The sequence below is a fragment of the Phaenicophaeus curvirostris genome, chromosome 2, assembly GCF_032191515.1.
Source record: "Phaenicophaeus curvirostris isolate KB17595 chromosome 2, BPBGC_Pcur_1.0, whole genome shotgun sequence".
In the NCBI taxonomy this organism is placed as follows: domain Eukaryota; kingdom Metazoa; phylum Chordata; class Aves; order Cuculiformes; family Cuculidae; genus Phaenicophaeus; species Phaenicophaeus curvirostris.
Genome location: NC_091393.1, coordinates 112,102,932 through 112,121,640, shown reverse-complemented (window position 1 = coordinate 112,121,640; position 18,709 = coordinate 112,102,932). Strand labels below are relative to the sequence as shown.

The following is an 18,709-nucleotide window of genomic DNA, read 5'->3' as shown; positions in this document are numbered from 1 at the left end:
GTTCTCCATTCACAAGTATCATTTCATGCAGACAATTCCCATTCAACCTCTTTCAAATTCAGCTGAAATTGTTTAGGTAGAGTTCAAATACAGTAACGTCATGAAAACTGGTGGCTAGGGGAGGCAGAGGGGGAAGAACAGAACTAGCATTCTGGCTGTAAAAACAGCCTAGAAAGTTCAGCTGTTACGTATCCCATGCTGTAACAGCCACACTTGCGTGAACAGTCAGCCTTGTTCTAGACAGACCATAAACTGCCTTTTTTCCAGTAGGAATGTCAGAGAACAAACTGGGACAAGTGATGTTGGAGAAAAATGAAATCCACAAAAAATAAGTATCTTTACTTCTTCTGCTCATAGAACATCCTGCTTTCCTCACCTAAAAAAATATCTTATTTTTATCTTTCAACATTTTACCAGCTCCAGCAGATTCAGTTACAGGTATCTTCAGCAGTACCAGAAAAATCAAAAAACAATTAAGACCAGAAATCATATAACAGCAAAAACCAGTCCATTAACATATTTTTATGGTGATCAAAAAATAAGCTACCAAAATTGTACATAATCTTAATTTAACGCCATTGCTTGTCACCTCATTCAAATCCTACTTAATAACTGATAACTACTTCGCTTTATTGCAACAGATTCTGTCCACAAACATGTTTCTTTGCAGTCTCTCATCTCAAATGACACACATGAATTATTTCAACAGGGAAATGAGACCACCTAGAGGCCCAAAACCATGACGGTGAACATCCCAGAAACAAATAGGGAAGATCCTGGAAACACACGGGGAGAGATCTGTAGAGACACATCCCAGGGAATACCCTGGGACCTCGCCAGTAACAGCCCAAACAAGCACCTGTGAGCAGCCTCACAGCAGGAATCAATAAGGCTTTCTGCCTGCCCTTCCTGGACCAGTACTGATCTCCTTGATGGGGACAGAAGTTAAGACCTATGAAGGTAGTGTAGCGGGGAACAAGGAAACAAGCAAGTGCATGGAAGTAACAGTAAAAGCTCTAACTTTGCTGAGTCTTAAATAAATCCCAGTACATAAATTCACTATAGGTTGTCAGTTTAATCTCTTGCCTGTGACAGAAAATAGTGTTTCAATTTGGACACTCAAAGTTTATTGAATGCCATGAGGGCCTTACCAGAAGTCCTCCAGGGGAAACATCCACGTGTGCACTGCACTATAACACTGATAACTGATACAGTCAGGTCCTACTGAGATATCAAAGTCCTTATCTCTCCTCCTCAGAGGAGCAAAATGTAAAATAAAATAATCTTTTTCTACCCATTTTGTCCATTATGGGCACTATCACTGAAGGTATTTTACATGCTCCACACAAAGAGAAAACATCTTTCTTTAAAGACCAGTAAGGAACACAGACACTTACTTTAATAAGCAGAATTGTTTCTATACCCCTCACATCAATCAAACAATTGGCAACCATTACATGATCTATTTCCAGCGCTGTGAGAACTGATGGGAATTCTGGATGATGAACTGCTCTGAGGAAAAGAAGAAAAAACAAAGCTCACACGAGATCTTAACAAAAATTACAAATAATTATTTTCAACTAATACTACGAACCATCAAGACTAAGCAATACAATTCAAAACATAACCTACCTGTGTGTAACATCATAAACTTTATCCTGAAATTTATTTACAATTATTTGAGGTCTAAATCCACGTGGATAATATTTTGACATCAGTAGCTGAAGAGTTCTCTCATCATTATGATTATCACAGCAAAATGCCTGAACTAGGCTCTTTAAGCAAGATTCAATAGCCAAGGTAAGTTCAGCATCTTTCAGATGAATGAAAGCACCTAAATAAATGTAAGAGACAAGGCGTTAGGAGTTGTGTTCCATAACAAAACATTTAGTAGTGCATTTTTACCACTGAAGGTGCTTGTTTTGTTACGTTATGGGTTGTTGGGTTTTTTTTATGACTCTGAAGTAAATCTTTCTTTCAAGAAAAAAAAAAAGTTAACTAAAAGATAAAAGCATCCACAATAGACAATCTACCCTGAGAACACAGACATATAATTTCTCTTCTGTAGAGACACACACACATATTTGGAGGCCTACATTTTCTTCCAAGATATTTGACAGGCCACTACTAACTTCCATTCAGGTACAAATTTCACAGCAGTGCAGCAGAAAAACCTACTGAAAAACCTACTGAAACAAAACCTCTCAAGAAAATCTCAATTGGTTCTGTCTGAGTTGCTCCATGCAAAACACCTCAAGTTTGACAAGCCCTGAAGTCAACCACTGGACTTTTTGAACAAAATCTGTCCAAGAGCTGGATAGTGCTATCCACCAGGGAACAAGCAGCCAAACCACTGTGATGTCTGATGCTCTAGGGGAGCTGGAGAGGTGCACTGAAAGTATATCATTTGAACTACATAAAATACCTTAACAAAAACAGTTGGGAAATGTAGAAAAAAAGTAGACGTTAGCTAGTTCACGTGATTTAAAGGACAGATGCAAAAAATAACCTGCCAGGATAAAACCTTTAGCTCAGCATATATCTGAAGCTCCTTAAAGAACGAACAGTTTTTCTAAATTAGCAGTCATGCAATAAATCCATGAGAAAATACGCCTATTTCAGCAGTCATTCTTACCTAAAGGTCCAATAGGTTTGTGTTTGAAGTGCCCTTGCCTATAGGATGTTTCAACTGCTTCAAGAAATGCTGGCATATGTGGCCCAAATCTTTTCAAGGTATTTGTTTTACTATCTTTCAGCTCTCTCAGCTGTTTTTGCTTGGCATCCAGTGCTTGTCTTGCGTCATAGTTTTCTCTCCTATGAGAACAGAATTATTCACAGTAGCAACAGCTTATAAAACCTTCATTTGATTAAAATAACTACAAAGGTTCATCTTTCAAGTACTAAGAGGACAGTGTGTCAAGACCTCAATATTTCAATGTACAGCTAGGTACACACATGCAAGAGTATTTTCATAGTTTCAAGAAACATGAGGGAAAAAAGCAAGAAAAAAATACTCCTTTCCAACAGTTTTACAGGACTTGTTAGAAATTAAAAAAAAAAAAAGAAATTTATTTCTAATTATATGCTTCAATTTCAATGTATTCTACAGAACATCAAGTAACTGTTGGTTACAATAATTGATAAAAGATAATTGTACTAATATATCAAGTGCAATAAGTAACAATTCTCAAACCTCTTCAGACAAGTAAATGCTGTTCAGGTTCAGGTTTCAAAATCAAAGCCAGAGTGCTCTGTTTTTCTAGCTTGGGTATAGACTAAATTGGTGTTTGAACTACTTGCTTCAACTTATCTATAAATTTGCCTTTAACTATAAATAAAATAATCATCTCTAAGTGTATCTATTTTCTTGTATCATTTTATGCATCTTAGAATTACAGAATCATTTACGTTGGAAAAGACCTTCAAGATCAAGTCCCAACCCTTAACCTAGCACTGCCAATTCCACCACTAAACCAAACTCCTAAGCAACCACATCTACTTGTCTTAAAAGATCCCCAGGAATGACAACTCAACCAATTGCCTGGGCAGCCTGTTCCAATGCTTGACAATCCTTTCAGTGAAGGAATTTTTCCTGATACCCAATCTAAACCTCCCACGCTGCAACCTGAGGCCACTTCCTCTCATCTCATCACTTGTTAATTGGGAGAAGAGACCAACGCTCACATCATATGCCCCCCCCCCCGCCCTGTTTCAGACAGGTAGTTGATGAACGTGATAAGGTCTCTCCTCAAGCTCTTCTTCTCCGACTATACAACCCCAGGACCCTCAGAAACTGAAGCCTAATAACTCAGCGAATGCAGGAATGCAGGTACATGAAAAGGAACCTCTTATAACTTGAATAACAGAAAACAGTTAAATCCAAAAAGCGTAACTTACCGAAGTCTAGCATGTTCTTCCTTACACTTACACATAGCCTGCTGAAACTGATCCATCTGTTGACCAATCATTATTTCTTCATCATGGAATGCCTTTAACCGTTCCCTTAAGTGTGCAATTTTCCTTTGTCTTTCCAATATTTCAGTCTCTGAAACCTGATTAGCACTAGAAAAGATCATACTTCAACATTTTAAAACTGCACTAATGATTTATAAGTAACATGGTATCATACAAAAGATATTTATGAATCAGAAATCTATATTACGGTTCATTTACAAGATCTACAAAGCAGAAATATCAATTTAAATAGTTTTTATTTGTAATCACAGATAACTCTTCCCAGTTACATTCCTATTACATTTACTGTAAAGTGTATTTGTTTTGCAACACCGTGGAAGACATAAAATACAGTTTATCACCAACATGAAGCATTTTCTGCCTAATAATATCTCCCCCCCTTCTAGTCAAAATCTTGGTGTGGAAAGAAACAGGATTTAAAAATTTAAAACCTACTAAAGTAGGGTCCAGCTGATAGAAAATCATTAACCAGAAGAGTTCACTTCCTGCATACCTATATTTTAACACACACCATAATCACTGTATCTGTATTTACCTGCTTTTCAGTTCTTCAATTCGTTTACGTAGCTGTTCATCATCTTTTCCTAGACGTTTTAACTCAGTTTTGAAACGATTATAAAATGCCTATGAAGGAAATAGGTTGCAGTAGTTTAATAAATAGCAAGAAATAATTTCAAAAAGAACTACAATTTTGTAATATTGAACTGCATCAAAACAGACAAACATAACTTGAATTGCAAGAATGTGAAAAAGTAACACACTTAACTTTAATCCCATTTATTTTGACCTAAGCTTAACACCTGTGTAAACACAGTGTCTGTCCCTGCCCCAGCTCATAGGGAGAACACAGACAAGATTAAAGCTTTGAACTAGTATGAACTTGGGGAGCTGTTTTTTGCCTACCTCAGCTTCATTGACTGCTTTTCTTTTTGCCTGCACATCAGCCTTCAAAGAAATACACTGAGGATGCAGGGCTTGTGCTTCTTCACTTATCGTTATTAACCTGTCTTGGATTGCTTTGTACTTTTCTTCTGCTTCATTCACTTTAACCTTTGGTGCAAACAGAGAATGACATACAAGCAATAGTGAAGCAAAACTTTCTTCAAAACCTTTTAATGCTACAGAAGAAATATCTCTCAAAAGAATCCATCCAATAGGTCTCTTTTTTTTTATGTTAAAAAAATGTAAAGCAAGTCATTGCTACTATGGGTACACTCAAATGGAAATTAATAAGGGAACATACTTGGGAAACAGACTACCAAACCTGTGAAGTGAACAGGAACCTTCTTTTCTAACTCATGGTTTACTCAAATGCAGGACTTGTAATTACAGTTAGGCCAAGCACCCTGATATGGAAAAGAAGTGAGAAAGTACTGGACAATATTTCTTCAACAATACACAGATATATTCAAGCCATGAAGTAAAAACACCTCAATTGTAAAGCTAATACACAACACATTTTTTAAAAAACATTAAAAAGATAAAAAAACCCCACAATAAAAAACAAGTGCCGATTCAGAAAGTTTGGAGAAGGAGCTTTAGCAGACTGAAAAGTTCAAAATAATGATGCCTAGTGTTTCTCTGCAGGAGATATACTTCATATGTGAATCAACATTTAGCAAAATTATTCTTTCTTGCTACCTACAGAAGTCTTAAGTACCATACAAAGAGACCTGTTACAATTTCCAGGCGTCTCCTGAAATCAGACACTGGTTTGTACAGATAATGATACCCAAGAAAACCTACATGACAGATCTCTGAAAGATGCTCCAACAGTACAGATACAGGCATTAATTAAGTACTCTCAACAATAAAACAGTTTAAATTACTGTTCACAGGCATATGCAATGCTAGCCATCTCAAACTCCCACCCAAAATAATAGAACCCTTATCTGAAACAAAGGTAACCACATGAAAACCACATACACGTACCCCTAATAAATAATAGAAGACAAACCGTCCTAATATTATCCAATGAAATGTAGAACACAAATGTTACTGTTAAGTTTTAGATGGCTAAAAAGTGTCTAAATGGGCACATTCTCAGCTGCTTGTGAAAAGCTAAGATGGACAACTTCAATAGCTTACGAGCTGAAAGACAATCACAGTTTTATTACTTTTATGCTTAAGTCATGGAGCCAGAACTACAGTGACATACGGTTTAAATCATATATGTACCTGGCACTCTTCTAGCTTCTGAACAAACTTCTCCGTATTTTTTTCTTCAGCTCTGATGCCTTCTTGGATTGGCTGTATTTCTTTTTCCATCTCACCCACCTAAACGGAAGCACACATTACAATGTATTACCATTACTATTTCTCTCTTGTGAGACCTCATCTGGAGTAACATGTCCAGTTCTTGAATCCTCAACATAGGAAGGATATGGAACTGTTGGAATGGGTCCAGAGAAGGGCTACAGAGATGATGAGAGAGCTGGAGCACCTTCCATAAGAGGACAGGCTCAGAGAGTTAGCGTTGTTCAGCCTGGAGAAGAGAAGGCTCCGAGTAGGTCTTATAGCAACCTTCCAGTACCTGGAAGGGGCTACAGGAAAGCTATAAAGGGACTGTTCATAAAGGTTTGTGGTGATAGGATGAGGGGGAAAGGGTATAAACTGAAAAGGGGCAGATTAAGGCTTGATGTAAGGAGGAATCTCTTCACCACTAGAGTGGTGAGACACTGGAACAGGTTGCCAAGGGAAGTTGTGGCTGCACCATCCCTGGAGGTGTTCAAGGCCAGGTTGGATGGAGACGGACACTGAATTTTACAAAATATATTTTAACAAGGCATTTACCACTGCCCACGCCATTTTATGTTTCAAATCTTCAAGATGATTTCGCATCTCATTCACAAACGCAATGCTTTTGTAACGTTCCCTTTTTTCACAATAAAGCTGCTTAAGTTCTCGAAGACGCTTTAAAAAAAAAAAAAACAACAGAAGTTCAATCATGAGTGCAAAAAGCTGTGATAAAATATGAAGTCATGGAAAAAAATTTCTTTTTATTATTGAAAATTGCTGAGACCTAATCAAATCAACACTGTTTGGTTCAACTCCTACAGTAATTTCAGTGCTCAGATCTGCCCTAATAATAACTTTGACTTTCACATACCTCTACTCCTTGTTCTATCTGAATACACGTATTTTCTTTAGTTTTCATAATATACGAATAATCCTCTTTCATTTGTTCCAGTTGAGTTGCCTTCATAAAAAACTACAAAGAAATACAAAATGCAGACGTAAGATATAGAACTAACTCAGCAGTGTCCTAATGACTTTTTTTTTAATTTATCAATACCTTTAGAGAAAAGAAATGTAAAAAACAAATTGTTTCTGCAAGTGGATGACTGCTAGAATCAGATAGCGTACTGGGCCTGCCTAGGACAGAGTTAAGCAACTGTTGTAGATGACCAAAACAACACTATTAACACACTTGGTAGGCCATTAAGATTAAGAGTTCTGGGGGTTTTGCCCTCCAAATATCACCTTGACAACTTTGAAACCAGTATTTTAATGTTTAATCAAAATGTTAAATAATGTTTCTTACCTTGTACTTGTCAGTTTCATTTTTAGACTGTAAGAAGTGCTTACTCATCTCTTGGGTTAAAATAGACACAGGATTATCCACCTGTAAAAACAAATTAGTTGTTTTATTTTAAGTAAAATGTTCTTGTCTAACTGCATACCCATGGAGGTGAGCAATCTCCTTGTTCCATGCCAAGCAGTTCAGTAATCAGCTGAGAGAAGCAGATTCAGAAATTAAGATTTCTACTCCTCTCATCCCAAAATAAACCAAACCAAACAAACAAATATCCAACTCCAAAAGTACAAATTACAACCATAACAAGGACAAGTAAGGAACTATTTCCACGTGGATAATTAACTTCTAGAAAGACAGTGCCTTTTTTTACATTTATTTAACAAGACCAGCACTAGAAATTTTGTCCAAAGCTGCTTAATTTTTCATTATTTAATTGATCAACTTATTGCATTAAACGGTCACATATATTCTTACAGAAGTTTCCACAAAATAAAACCAACACATACTAATGGAAGTTTATATTCTTTGAAAGGCTAAATATGTTGAATTTTTTAAACTTCACATGCAATACCTGATCTTTCCTTAATCACCTAAGCAGCAAAAACACTCTTAGGACAGCAACACTTTCACTTCAGTTTGTGCTGTTGCATTGAGCATTAAAAAAAAAAAAAAAAAGCTCCAAGTATGAAAGAAACCTATATATGCAAAGAGCTCCATTAACTGGATACATGACTCATAGCTCACAGATAACAGCAAGTACTTATCTGTCTGGGAGAGAATGTTATACTTCATTGCATGAGACATAAATTTCAATTTTCTTTTCCCATTGAATTTGATCTTGAAAGAACATGGAAGAGGTGAACTTCTCATTTAATTTAATAGAACACAACTTTTTAATTCAAGAATTATAACATCACATGATGATATCTTAAATTGCACAGAATTTAAACACTATAAAAATTACCTGTATATTAAAGTGATCCAGTATTCCTACGAGTTCCTCTTTCTTTGAAGAAACTAAGGTTCCTAACGGTAACAAAGGGAAAATACCAACAGGTCCAAAGCAGAGAGACATACAATATTCTAGCATTTAATTAATTCTAGTGTTTCTTAGTAAATGTAAAAGAACAAAAAAACATTAGATTAGTATTTTCATAGCACAGATTCAGTCCTAAGTGAGAAACACTGTTTGTTAGGGTTTTTTAATTTTATCAATGTATTTGCATTTGTACAGAAAGATTTCTAATTAAAGTCTCTTCATGCTTCATAAACCCTCTGCGGCAGAATTTGCTGGTATATCAGCAAATTCAACAAAAACTCAAACAGACTAAAAACTCCATTCAGACTCCTCACACAAGCAGATTTCCATAAAAACAAATACTATACGGGCTCAGAATCTGACACAACTGCTTTTAACATGCTAAAATATTCTTAGTCTAAGGTAAACGGAAAAAAAATGGACATCATCATCCTTGAACGATGAATGACATGAAAAAATCATCCTTTACTACTATCAAGGCACTTAAAGCAATGAAAACATTTAAAGAGCTTCTAAGGCCACAAACAAAATAACCTTCCACCAACCAGATTTGCTTTTCAGTCTGTAACTTCTGCTTCCATCTAGACTAATGTGCTGATTCACGATAATAGAGCTGCCATACACTTCAGGTTTGAAGGCATCTCTACCTTGGTTTCTCAATGTTATGGAAATATCTGCAGAGCTGAAAAAGAAAATAATAAAACGGGCAACTGAGATCAGCTCTAAATCTAGCAAAGAAAAAAATCAGAACAATAATTTTCCACAAAAATTTTCACGTCTTGTAGAGGTCATAATTGGAAGTCAGTCACAACACCAATCAGAACAAGATACATTTATGTTGTTTGAGCCAAAACAGTATTGGAGACACATGGCCAGAAAGGCTGCCACACACTGACCTGCTTGCACTTCTATGCTTCAGATAAATCATGAGCCCAAAGCAAATAGTTGTGAGACTTCCCTCACCTTCCCTTCCCACCTGAATGCCCCCATCTTTAGGTTGCAGGATCAAGTTGCTTTTCGGTTGTTCTCCTGTCCCTAAACTGACTTCTGTAAAAACAAGTTGCTTAGCTTCCACAGCCATCTCTAAGCAAAGTAATCTATAGCAGAATGCTTTAGGAATCCTTCCACAAAATGCAAGATGCGGTTTTAGTTCCGAGTTCATTTCTCAAGCGAATGCTGAAATATTAAGTTATTAAACATCAGGCGGGTTCATCCAACAATTTTACTCAAGCACCTCTGAAAGGAAAAGTCTGGAGGCTCTGAGTTACAGCAATACGCAAATATAAACTTTTAAACCTCCTCTCATATCTTTTTTATTTATTCCCCTAAGCATTCCCACTGTTACGGCAGAAATGAATCTACTTCCTGCATGTTTAATAACCCACCTGTATGACAAGGTCTTTATATTGTATATTCATTCATGTCACCAGAAAGGCAGAAAAAGATTTAACCTGGATGCTTGAAAACCCATAATTTCCTATGGCTTTTTTCCTAATGAACTTAATTCTTCTGTAGACTATTCAAGTACACTGTGGAAGTAATAATCAAGTATTGGGCCACACATAGGACACATCCCTATGTTAGCTAGTTCAGAGGTAATGGTATACTACAGATAAATCACTTGTAAAATTTCTAATGTGTTTTTTGTTCATAGTTTTGGGGGTTTCCTTTAAATATGGTCTCTTCAGTGTTATGCTTTTTATTCAAATCTGGTAGATCCAATAAAAGAACAGAGAAAATGAAGGTGAACAGATAACTGATCAGCTCACCTGAATTACAATTACTAAGTGTGTACAATCTTAAAACTAAGAAAGTTCTACTTACGTCTCTCCATCTCGTACGAACATTTTTAATGAGGAACCTCTGTTAGTTGCAGTGGCTTTTCCACCAAGCCCAACAATAAGAGCAGTTAACACAGAACTTTTTCCACCTGTAATAAAAGCATTGAATTTCTTTGTAAAAGAAGTTCTTGTAAATCTTTGATACACATAAACAGTGGTAACTCTCAAAAAAAAAAAGCTTACAAAGCTTCCCCTAAAAAAAAAAAAAGAAAACAAAAAAACACCACAACCACACTGAGTCAAAATTTCTGTTACTTCAATCTGCATTCAACAAGATGCCCAGTCTCAAGAGTAAAGAATCTCCCCTTCCTTACAAGCATATAGAAAACATGTATCCATTACCATTTATATAACTATCTGAAAGGTTTTAAGCTCTCTTTCAATATTTATGTTGAATTTTTCAAATTCTCTCTCCAAGAGAAGTGAACTTGCATAAACAAGTATCACTTCCTTCTTCTGTAATAGTTTCTACATGACATGTACTTGGACAATTACTAAGCATTTAATATTGAACATGGGAGTATTTCGTATTTAGTTTAAATATAAAACTATGTATGATTTAGCTATGAAAACTTCTATCCACACATTACCTTTTGCAAATCTCCTAATTTAAGACTTAACTTTTCACCAGCCTTGAACTACTGCAATAGACCTGTGTGGTTCCCAAGTCGAAAAGTGAATCCATCTCCATCTCTAAAAGACTGCTAGCAATTTTTCCTGAAATAAAAACTACATCTCAAAATTATTAACAAAAAAGTGTTCTTTGACAAAGAATAATAATACTTACTTCCATTGCTTCCAACAACAAAATTGAGATTTGATCCAAATTGAAAAGGCCCCAACATCGAATGGCACATGAAGTTCTTCAGGTGGACACTTTCAATAATCCCAACTTCACCTACAGTCTAAAGAATTAGCAATCAAAACTGATTATAGGCATGCGTTTTAATAAAATACAGTTCATCTGTTTTAAATATAATGAAAATTCACATGAAAGTGTGATATAAAACATCAACAGTTACAAGCTACAAGGAGATCAGATGGGTTTCATCACATTATGAAAAGTTCCTTGTTGCAGAGCAGTTACCTAATAAAATAAGAGGAAAACAGTTACCAAAGCTGATTACTCACCATAAGCAACTTTCAGTTCTCCTGATAACTAATTTATAATTAATACAACATAAAAGATTAAGATCATAGATTCTACACAGTTGTCAGAGCAGTAATAAAGAAGTTTTTGCTACTTCAATAACACTATTTATGAGAATACTTAGCACAGCTTGGAACAAGGGAAACTAAATTAGATCGGGAAATGAGAAATGAAAGTAAAAGTGGGATGGCCCACTGTTTAACTGGTGAAGTAATTGTTTTGATAACAAACTTGGATTTTATTGCCAGTGCTTCAGAAAGGCAATGTTTTCTAAGAAAGTAAAGCCCTCCGGAAACATAAATAAACCAACAACACAGAGTAGCTGCTGTTTCAGAAAATGAGTAAGGAATAATGCCTGTGTACCTAAAAATTCAACCACGCTGTCTTATAGAATACAATATTTCAGCTGGAAGGGACCTACAATGATCATCTTCTTAACAGCATTGTCCAAATGTCTCTCTAACACAGACAGGCTTGGGGCATCAACTACCTCTCTAGAAAGCCTGTTCAGTGTTTGACCACCTTTTCAGTAAAGAAATACTTCCTAACATCCAGTCCAAATATGCAAGACAGCATATTCTATCTCAGAAATTATTTTTTTTTAAAATCTCCATCAAACTAGAATTCAACTATTACAGAAAAGCATAAAAAGAATGTATTTCTGTTCTCATGTTTCAATTCCATTGGAATATGCATTTCAAACACTAGATTTTTTTAGATGTGAAAGTGTCAGCTATGCAAAACAAGTATTTGGTGCTCCTTTCCGTAAATAATTTGTACTCTTAAATATTTTCTCTGCTTTCACTACAACCATAAACCAAATATACCACACTTCTATCAAACAAAATCTGTTTCCTTTACTTGGTTATTTGACAACTTCAGTTATTCACTGTATAAAACCAGAGTACTGTTATTTTTTGTGATCAGCTGCTATAACTACATGACCCAAGAGAAATAAGAATGCAGAAGTCCTCAAAGACACTACCTCTAGTTTATTTATATTGGTTCCACTGAAGCCTACATTTATTTCGACATCAACCAAAGACACAGAACTTTGTCATATGAAGTTTTTCTTATACCTTCCCCCCGCCATGACTTTTTAAGCAACTTACCGACAATGAAGAGAAATTACCATCTGCTGATGACTGTGAATTTTCTTCTTCATTAAACCCATCACCATGTTCATTTGTGTACTCTTGTCTCTGCCTTTTACAGGATCTAGGCTTTGAAATACTTTCTTCCTTTCTCTTACCCATGAGTACTGAAAAACGAAAGTAATGCAAGATTGTGGGTTTCAGACTTCTAGGTGAAAACATCCCTACAGATGACAGCACAGACATACCAATTTATTTACTTTGGTAAAAGAAAAATTGAGATCATAATAAGTGTTGCAACAAACATACTTTTTCAGAACTGAAATCTTGGTGAACTTGAGTCTAACCTTACTACTGAGAAGCTGTGTTAGAACAAAAGAAACACAACTTCATTATGCTAATCAAGCTGAATTTGTTTGCTGATCAACAAGAAAATAACTCTGATTCGTTTTTCCTTGGTACATTAGAATCTGAGACATTTTCTAGAATTGGGTTGGGTTAGTAACGGAGTTGAAGCATAAGATGTAAAAAATACGTAACTACTATACTATGATCAGGAGCATCAAAGCCGGCTTGATTAAAATGAGCTGTGCATCCAAAAGAAAATGGGTCTCGCTCTGCACTCTCTCGTGAAATATTTTTATGATTATTAACTTGGAGAATCTGCAAAGAACTCAGTAAAATAGACTGTTAAATTACAACTTTAGTCGTAAGAAGTAGAGCTGCAACACAGCCTCCCTTTGCCTCTTCTTTTTTCCATCTAATCCCCTAAGTTTCAAGGCCAAGTTGCATGGGGCCTTGGGCAGCCTGATATAGTGGGAAGTGTCCCAGCCCATGGCAGGGCTTAGAACTGGTCTTTAAGGTCCCTTGCAATTCAAACTATTCTATGATTCTGTGAGTTCAAGCAGCTCTTTAGGCAGTAGAGCAATAAACCACCTTAGGGCACTGATTCTACTGAAAATTAATGCAGGAAAAAATTTTTTTCTTTTGAAGTCAGATAAGTTCCCCAACCGGTTCACCTTGTAGATCTGTATGTATCAGTCACTGATTGAGCAGAAAGAGTGCTGGTTTGAATGGCTTCTTTTACTTGGGTCAGCTTCATGTTCTGGTCAAACTATAGCCTCATTTCAACTGCTGCAAGGTTAGACAGCTCAATCTACCAAACATCAGACAGTAGCATTTATTATAGGAAACAACACGTTAAAGTTTGTTGCTTAGTTACAAAAAGTATTTAACTTCTAGTCTAGATATTTATTAATTGTTTTGTAAAACACAGCGTCTAATAATTCCTTTAATTTTTTTTGACACAGCATCTAACTGACAGAGAAAAAGTAATATGCTTCTCTTTTAATTAAGTGTAATTAATAAAATTCAAAGCTAATGCAGAAATGCAATATAATATCCATTTGCCACTCTTCCAATAATTCTGTATGGCAAGAATTCCAAGTCAAATATTTGGATTATTATTATGTCCATTAAGTATTCACAGGGAATAGGTCATTTTCATTTTATGTTATGTAGTTTAATACCATACACACAGAAACCAAGGAGTAAATACAGTTATGTACCTTTTGCTATGCTGCTTTCAGTTTCCTACATAAACATGTCTAAATGCTTAAATTACTCAGACCAGGAAGAAGTTGCTTGTATGCGCTTGGAATCTATCCACCACCCAAATATGAAGACAAGCATTCACTCAGTCTGCTGTTCCAGTGAAATCTCCCTCTAGAAAGAAAGGGAAACAAAAGATTTAAATGCTGTAATAATTAATGTCCAAACTAAAAATCTAGATTATAAGTTCCATCCCTATGACATTCACACAATTAAGAAAAAGAGAGTGCAAGAGTGGAAAACGGAACAAAAGAAATCTCACTCATAATCTAAGCATGACAAAAGCAAAGGACAAAATAGTCTGCACCCAGGAACTCTTGAAGAGCTAGTACTGCAAACAAAATTTAACTAGAACTGCAAACAAACTTCACTGAAGTAGACTGAGCAATTATTACAAGATCCCCAGGGAATCAGTTATAGTGCCAACCCTGACAGTATCCAAGAAGCATGTGGCCAAGGCCCTCAGACACTCAGTGTGAATGTTGGGGCTGTCCTGTGCAGTGACAGGAGTTGGATTTGATGATCTTGGTGGGTGCCTTCCAATTCAGGACATTCTGTAAGTCTATGAAATAAATTACAAATTAATTCTAGCAGATTATAACAATGAAGGATTGAAACACTCACTACCTGTCATACTTAAAAGGGACACATTTCAGAGGACTAAAGTTGAAGCCTAACTTCACATCCAGCAGCAGTGCCATATGTTTTTAGGGGCCATCCCAACCAGATGGCTCATGTCAGAGTGCACAACTCCAACATTTGTGACTGCCCTCCAAATACACTGAGAGCCAGGGCACAGGAGCTCTGTCCCATCCCGTGGATAGCCACAAGCAGGTTGAAAACCTATGGGTGGTAAGAATCAAGAGACCAAGGCAACAAAGAGAACCTTGTGGTTGGTGTCTACTACATGCCACCCAGTCAAGAGGAGCCTGCTGACGAAGCCCTCTTCCTCCAGCTACAGGAGGCACTGTGTTTGCAGGCTCTCGTTCTGCTGAGGGACTTCAGCCACCCCAGCACCTGCTGGAAAGCAGCACGGCGAGTTGTAGGCAATCTAGAAGACTGGAATGCACTAAGCGCTCCTCGAATACTGTGTACAGTTCTGGGCCCCTCACCACAAGAAGGATCTTGAGGCTCTGGAACGATTCCAGAGAAGAGCTTTGTGTTTTTTCACCACAAAGCTGGTGAGGGGGCTGGAGAGCAGGTCTTACGAGGAGCGGCTAAGAGAGCTGGGGTTGTTTAGCCTGGAGAAGAAGAGGCTGAGGGGAGACCTCATTGCTCTCTATAACTACCTGAAAGGAGGTTGTAGAGAGGAGGGTGCTGGCCTCTTCTCCCACATGACAGGGGACAGGACAAGAGGGAATGGCCTCAAGCTCCGCTAGGGGAGGTTTAGGCTGGACATTAGGAAAAAATTCTTCACGGCAAGGGTCATTGGGCACTGGAACAGGCTGCCCAGGGAGGTGGTTGATTCACCTTCCCTGGAGGTGTTTAAGGCACGGCTGGACGAGGTGCTAAGGGTCATGGTTTAGTGTTTGATAGGAATGACTAGACTCTATGATCCGGTGGGTCTCTTCCAACCTGGTTATTCTATGATTCTATGATTCTTACGCCAGGTACCACACAGCCCTACCAGAGCAGGCGCGATGCTGGACCTGACGGTCACGAACACAAGTGAGTGACCCCCCTCCACCACTGAACTTGGCCTCCTCCGTACGGAGGCACAAAAGCAGAAATTGCTCCTCGCTCGCACCTCCAAACCCACAGGTATTTGTTGCTCAGCCCGACACTTTCTCCGCAAGACCTGGAAGGATCCACGCCTCTCCCAGAGAAGGGACATCAGTCCCTTCGTGCGGCTAGAAAGCGCTGGCGGCTGCCGCTACCGCTCCCTCCTCCTTACCTGCTCGCCTCCTCCCACCCCTGGCTCGCCCCTCTCCACTCCTCGCTGGCTCCCTCCTACCCCTGGCTCGCCCCCTTCCACCCCTCGCTCACTCGCCCCTTCTACGGCTCGCCCCCCGCCTCCCCTCGCTCTCCTCCCCGTCTCCCCTCGTTCGCCTCTCCTCCCTCGCCCCCCGCTCCCCCCGCTCGTCCCCCTCCACCCGTCCCTCGCCCCGCTCTCCCCTCTCACCCAGCGGCGCCGCCCGGGCCGGGTCGCGGCGGAAGCGGCGCGGTTGGCGGGCGGCGCCTGCGCGCTGCCGAGGCCGCTCCCGCGCCCGCACCGCTCCCGCGCGGGGGTTCCGCTGCCCGCGCCTCCCGCCCGCTCGGGGCTCCCCTGAGCTCGGACCGGGGTGTAAGTTGGCTGGAGCGAGGGGAGGAGCAGGCGCTGAGCTCTTCTCTCTGGCGACTAGCGATAGGGCCCGAGGGAACGGCAGGAAGGGTTAGGTTGGACGTCGGGTAAAGGTTCTTCCCTCAGAGGGCGGAGGAGCCCTGGAGCAGCTCCCTGGGGAAGCAGTCGCAGCTTGACGAGTCCGGGAAGCGTTTGGACAACGCCTTCAGACACGGGGTTTGGATGTTGTGGTTCTGCTAAGGAGAGGACTTGGGATATCACGATCCCTGCGGGTCTCTCGCAGCTCAGGTCATTCTGTGGAGCATCTCTGCTATGAGACGGGCTGGAGGAGAAAAGGCTCAGAGGAGACCTTAGAGCAGTACCTGAGGGGACAGCAGGAAAGCTAGGGAGGGGCTGTTTACAATGGAGTGGTAGGACAAGGGGGAATGGCTTCACATTGGAAGGGGGAAGATTAGGTTAGATGTTGGGAAGCAATTCTTCACGCTGAGGGTGGGGAGGCCCTGGCACAGGTTGCCCAGGGAAGCTGTGGCTGCCCCATCCCTGCAGTGTTCAGGGCCAGGTTGGATGGGGCTTTGAGCAGCCTGGTCCAGCGGGAGAGCGGGTTGGAACTGGATGGCTTTGAGGTCCCTTCCAACCCGAACCACTCTATAACTCCAATGCCTGGCTTGGAGACCGGCTCCCTCTTCCCTCCACGCAGCTCCTCCCACGACCTCTGCTCCGCGGGGGGAAGCGGGGAGCCTTGCGAGAGGAGGTTTCCATGCTCTTGGCAGCGGTCAGAGCTCTCCAGGAGCCGCTTTGTCTGTCTGCGGGGCGGGGAAGCGCCGGGGGCTGCCGGGGCGTTGTTATCGCCGCCTCCCGCCGCGGCGGGAAATTCAAAATCTTGCACTGGAAGTGCCTGCGTGTATTGTTTCGCTTTCAGGCAGCTTCTCGGTTTGATTTTTGTCTCGGAGAGAAAAAAAAACAACAACCCGAGGAGGCTGAGGAGGAGTCTGTAAGTGCTCGAGCTGCCACTGCGGTGCTTCGGGGGCTCGGGTTTGTGGGTTAAGTGCTAGGTGCTGGGGTAGCACAGAGAGGGAGTGGTAGGGCTGTTAGAAACACATCGTCATTTCCTCCCCCTTTCACGCCCTTCTCCCCCTATTCTCCCCCACGTTTTCCCCCACCTTTTCTCCCCCCTTTCCCCCCTTTTTCTTCTTTTTTCGTCTTTCTTGAAAGACCTGTGTGTCAGACTAGTCTTTGCGAGTTACTTTGGCAGTGAGGGAAAGTTTATCTTTACCAACTAAAGTCCAGTGGTAAGTGCCTTCTGTAGTTATTTTTGAGTAACTAGCTTTTCTGGATGTATGAAAGGCTTTGTAAAGGAGAGGTTCAGATTAGACATTTGGAAAAATTTCATTAGACATCAGTTTGGGGGAGTTCAGATTAGACATCAGGAAAAATTTCTTCACCAAAAGGGTTCTCAGGCACTGGCAGAGGCTGCGCAGGGAGACGGTTGATTCCCCAACCCTGGAAGTGTTTAGAAGGCAGGTAGATGAGGTCCTCAGGGATATGATTTAGTAGTGGACAGGTACGGTTGTACTTGATGATCTCAAAGGTCTTTTCCAAGCAAGTGATTCTGTGGCTATAATCATGCAACATCATTTATAAAACATAAAATTTATGTACTGGCAGCACATACTAGCTCAATGAGAAATTGAGAGGGATTAGGGGAGGGGTTAGTTTATATTTCTTGACAATGATCTTATAATAGCATGGTGCCTTCAGTGATTTGTATTTGAGAGAGATGTATGTATATGAAAATAATCAGGCTTGGTCTCCCTTCTTTGGAAGTTACCATCTCTCTAAGACCGCAGGCTTGTAAGGAACAAAACTCAAAAGTAGATATGGTTGTATGCAGGATCCGGATTGAAATATAGTACAGAATACACTACAAAAAGAAAAGACTGGTAGGGCTCACAGGCTTTCTTGATACATCCTTAGACATACATTGGATAAGGGTAAGGAGATCTTCTGCCCTCAAGCAATGATACTTTATTATCTCAAAATGAAAAAGGTGGGAGGTTTTTTTGTAGTTTTTAATTCTTTGTATACTCATTTTTTTTCTCTATTATTTCTAATCTTACGGGATGTTAAGTGTTGGTACTGTATTTGTCTTTCCTGATAAAAAACGTGACATTCCATAACAA

General features: G+C 39.5%; 1 protein-coding gene across 2 annotated transcripts in view; it reads right to left on the bottom strand.

Moving 5' to 3' along the window:
- Positions 1-16,389, bottom strand: part of SMC6 (structural maintenance of chromosomes 6) — a 32,751-nt gene extending 16,362 nt beyond the window's left edge. Inside the window, exons 1-17 of one of the 2 annotated variants that reach the window (XM_069850464.1) lie at positions 16,371-16,389; positions 14,206-14,362; positions 12,656-12,804; positions 11,181-11,298; positions 10,377-10,482; positions 9,098-9,234; positions 8,478-8,539; positions 7,520-7,600; positions 7,085-7,186; positions 6,769-6,888; positions 6,154-6,252; positions 4,879-5,025; positions 4,511-4,599; positions 3,898-4,062; positions 2,636-2,814; positions 1,633-1,834; positions 1,398-1,512 (exon numbers count right to left, since the gene is read on the bottom strand). In XM_069850464.1, coding sequence (XP_069706565.1) covers positions 1,398-1,512; positions 1,633-1,834; positions 2,636-2,814; positions 3,898-4,062; positions 4,511-4,599; positions 4,879-5,025; positions 6,154-6,252; positions 6,769-6,888; positions 7,085-7,186; positions 7,520-7,600; positions 8,478-8,539; positions 9,098-9,234; positions 10,377-10,482; positions 11,181-11,298; positions 12,656-12,799 — 1,866 coding nt within the window. In that variant the 5' untranslated portion in view covers positions 12,800-12,804; positions 14,206-14,362; positions 16,371-16,389. Of the gene's footprint in view, positions 1-1,397; positions 1,513-1,632; positions 1,835-2,635; positions 2,815-3,897; positions 4,063-4,510; positions 4,600-4,878; positions 5,026-6,153; positions 6,253-6,768; positions 6,889-7,084; positions 7,187-7,519; positions 7,601-8,477; positions 8,540-9,097; positions 9,235-10,376; positions 10,483-11,180; positions 11,299-12,655; positions 12,805-13,656; positions 13,726-14,205; positions 14,363-16,370 lie in introns of those variants that run through there. The other variant, XM_069850465.1, reaches the window with a different exon arrangement.
- Between the last annotated feature and the right edge of the window lie 2,320 nt (positions 16,390-18,709).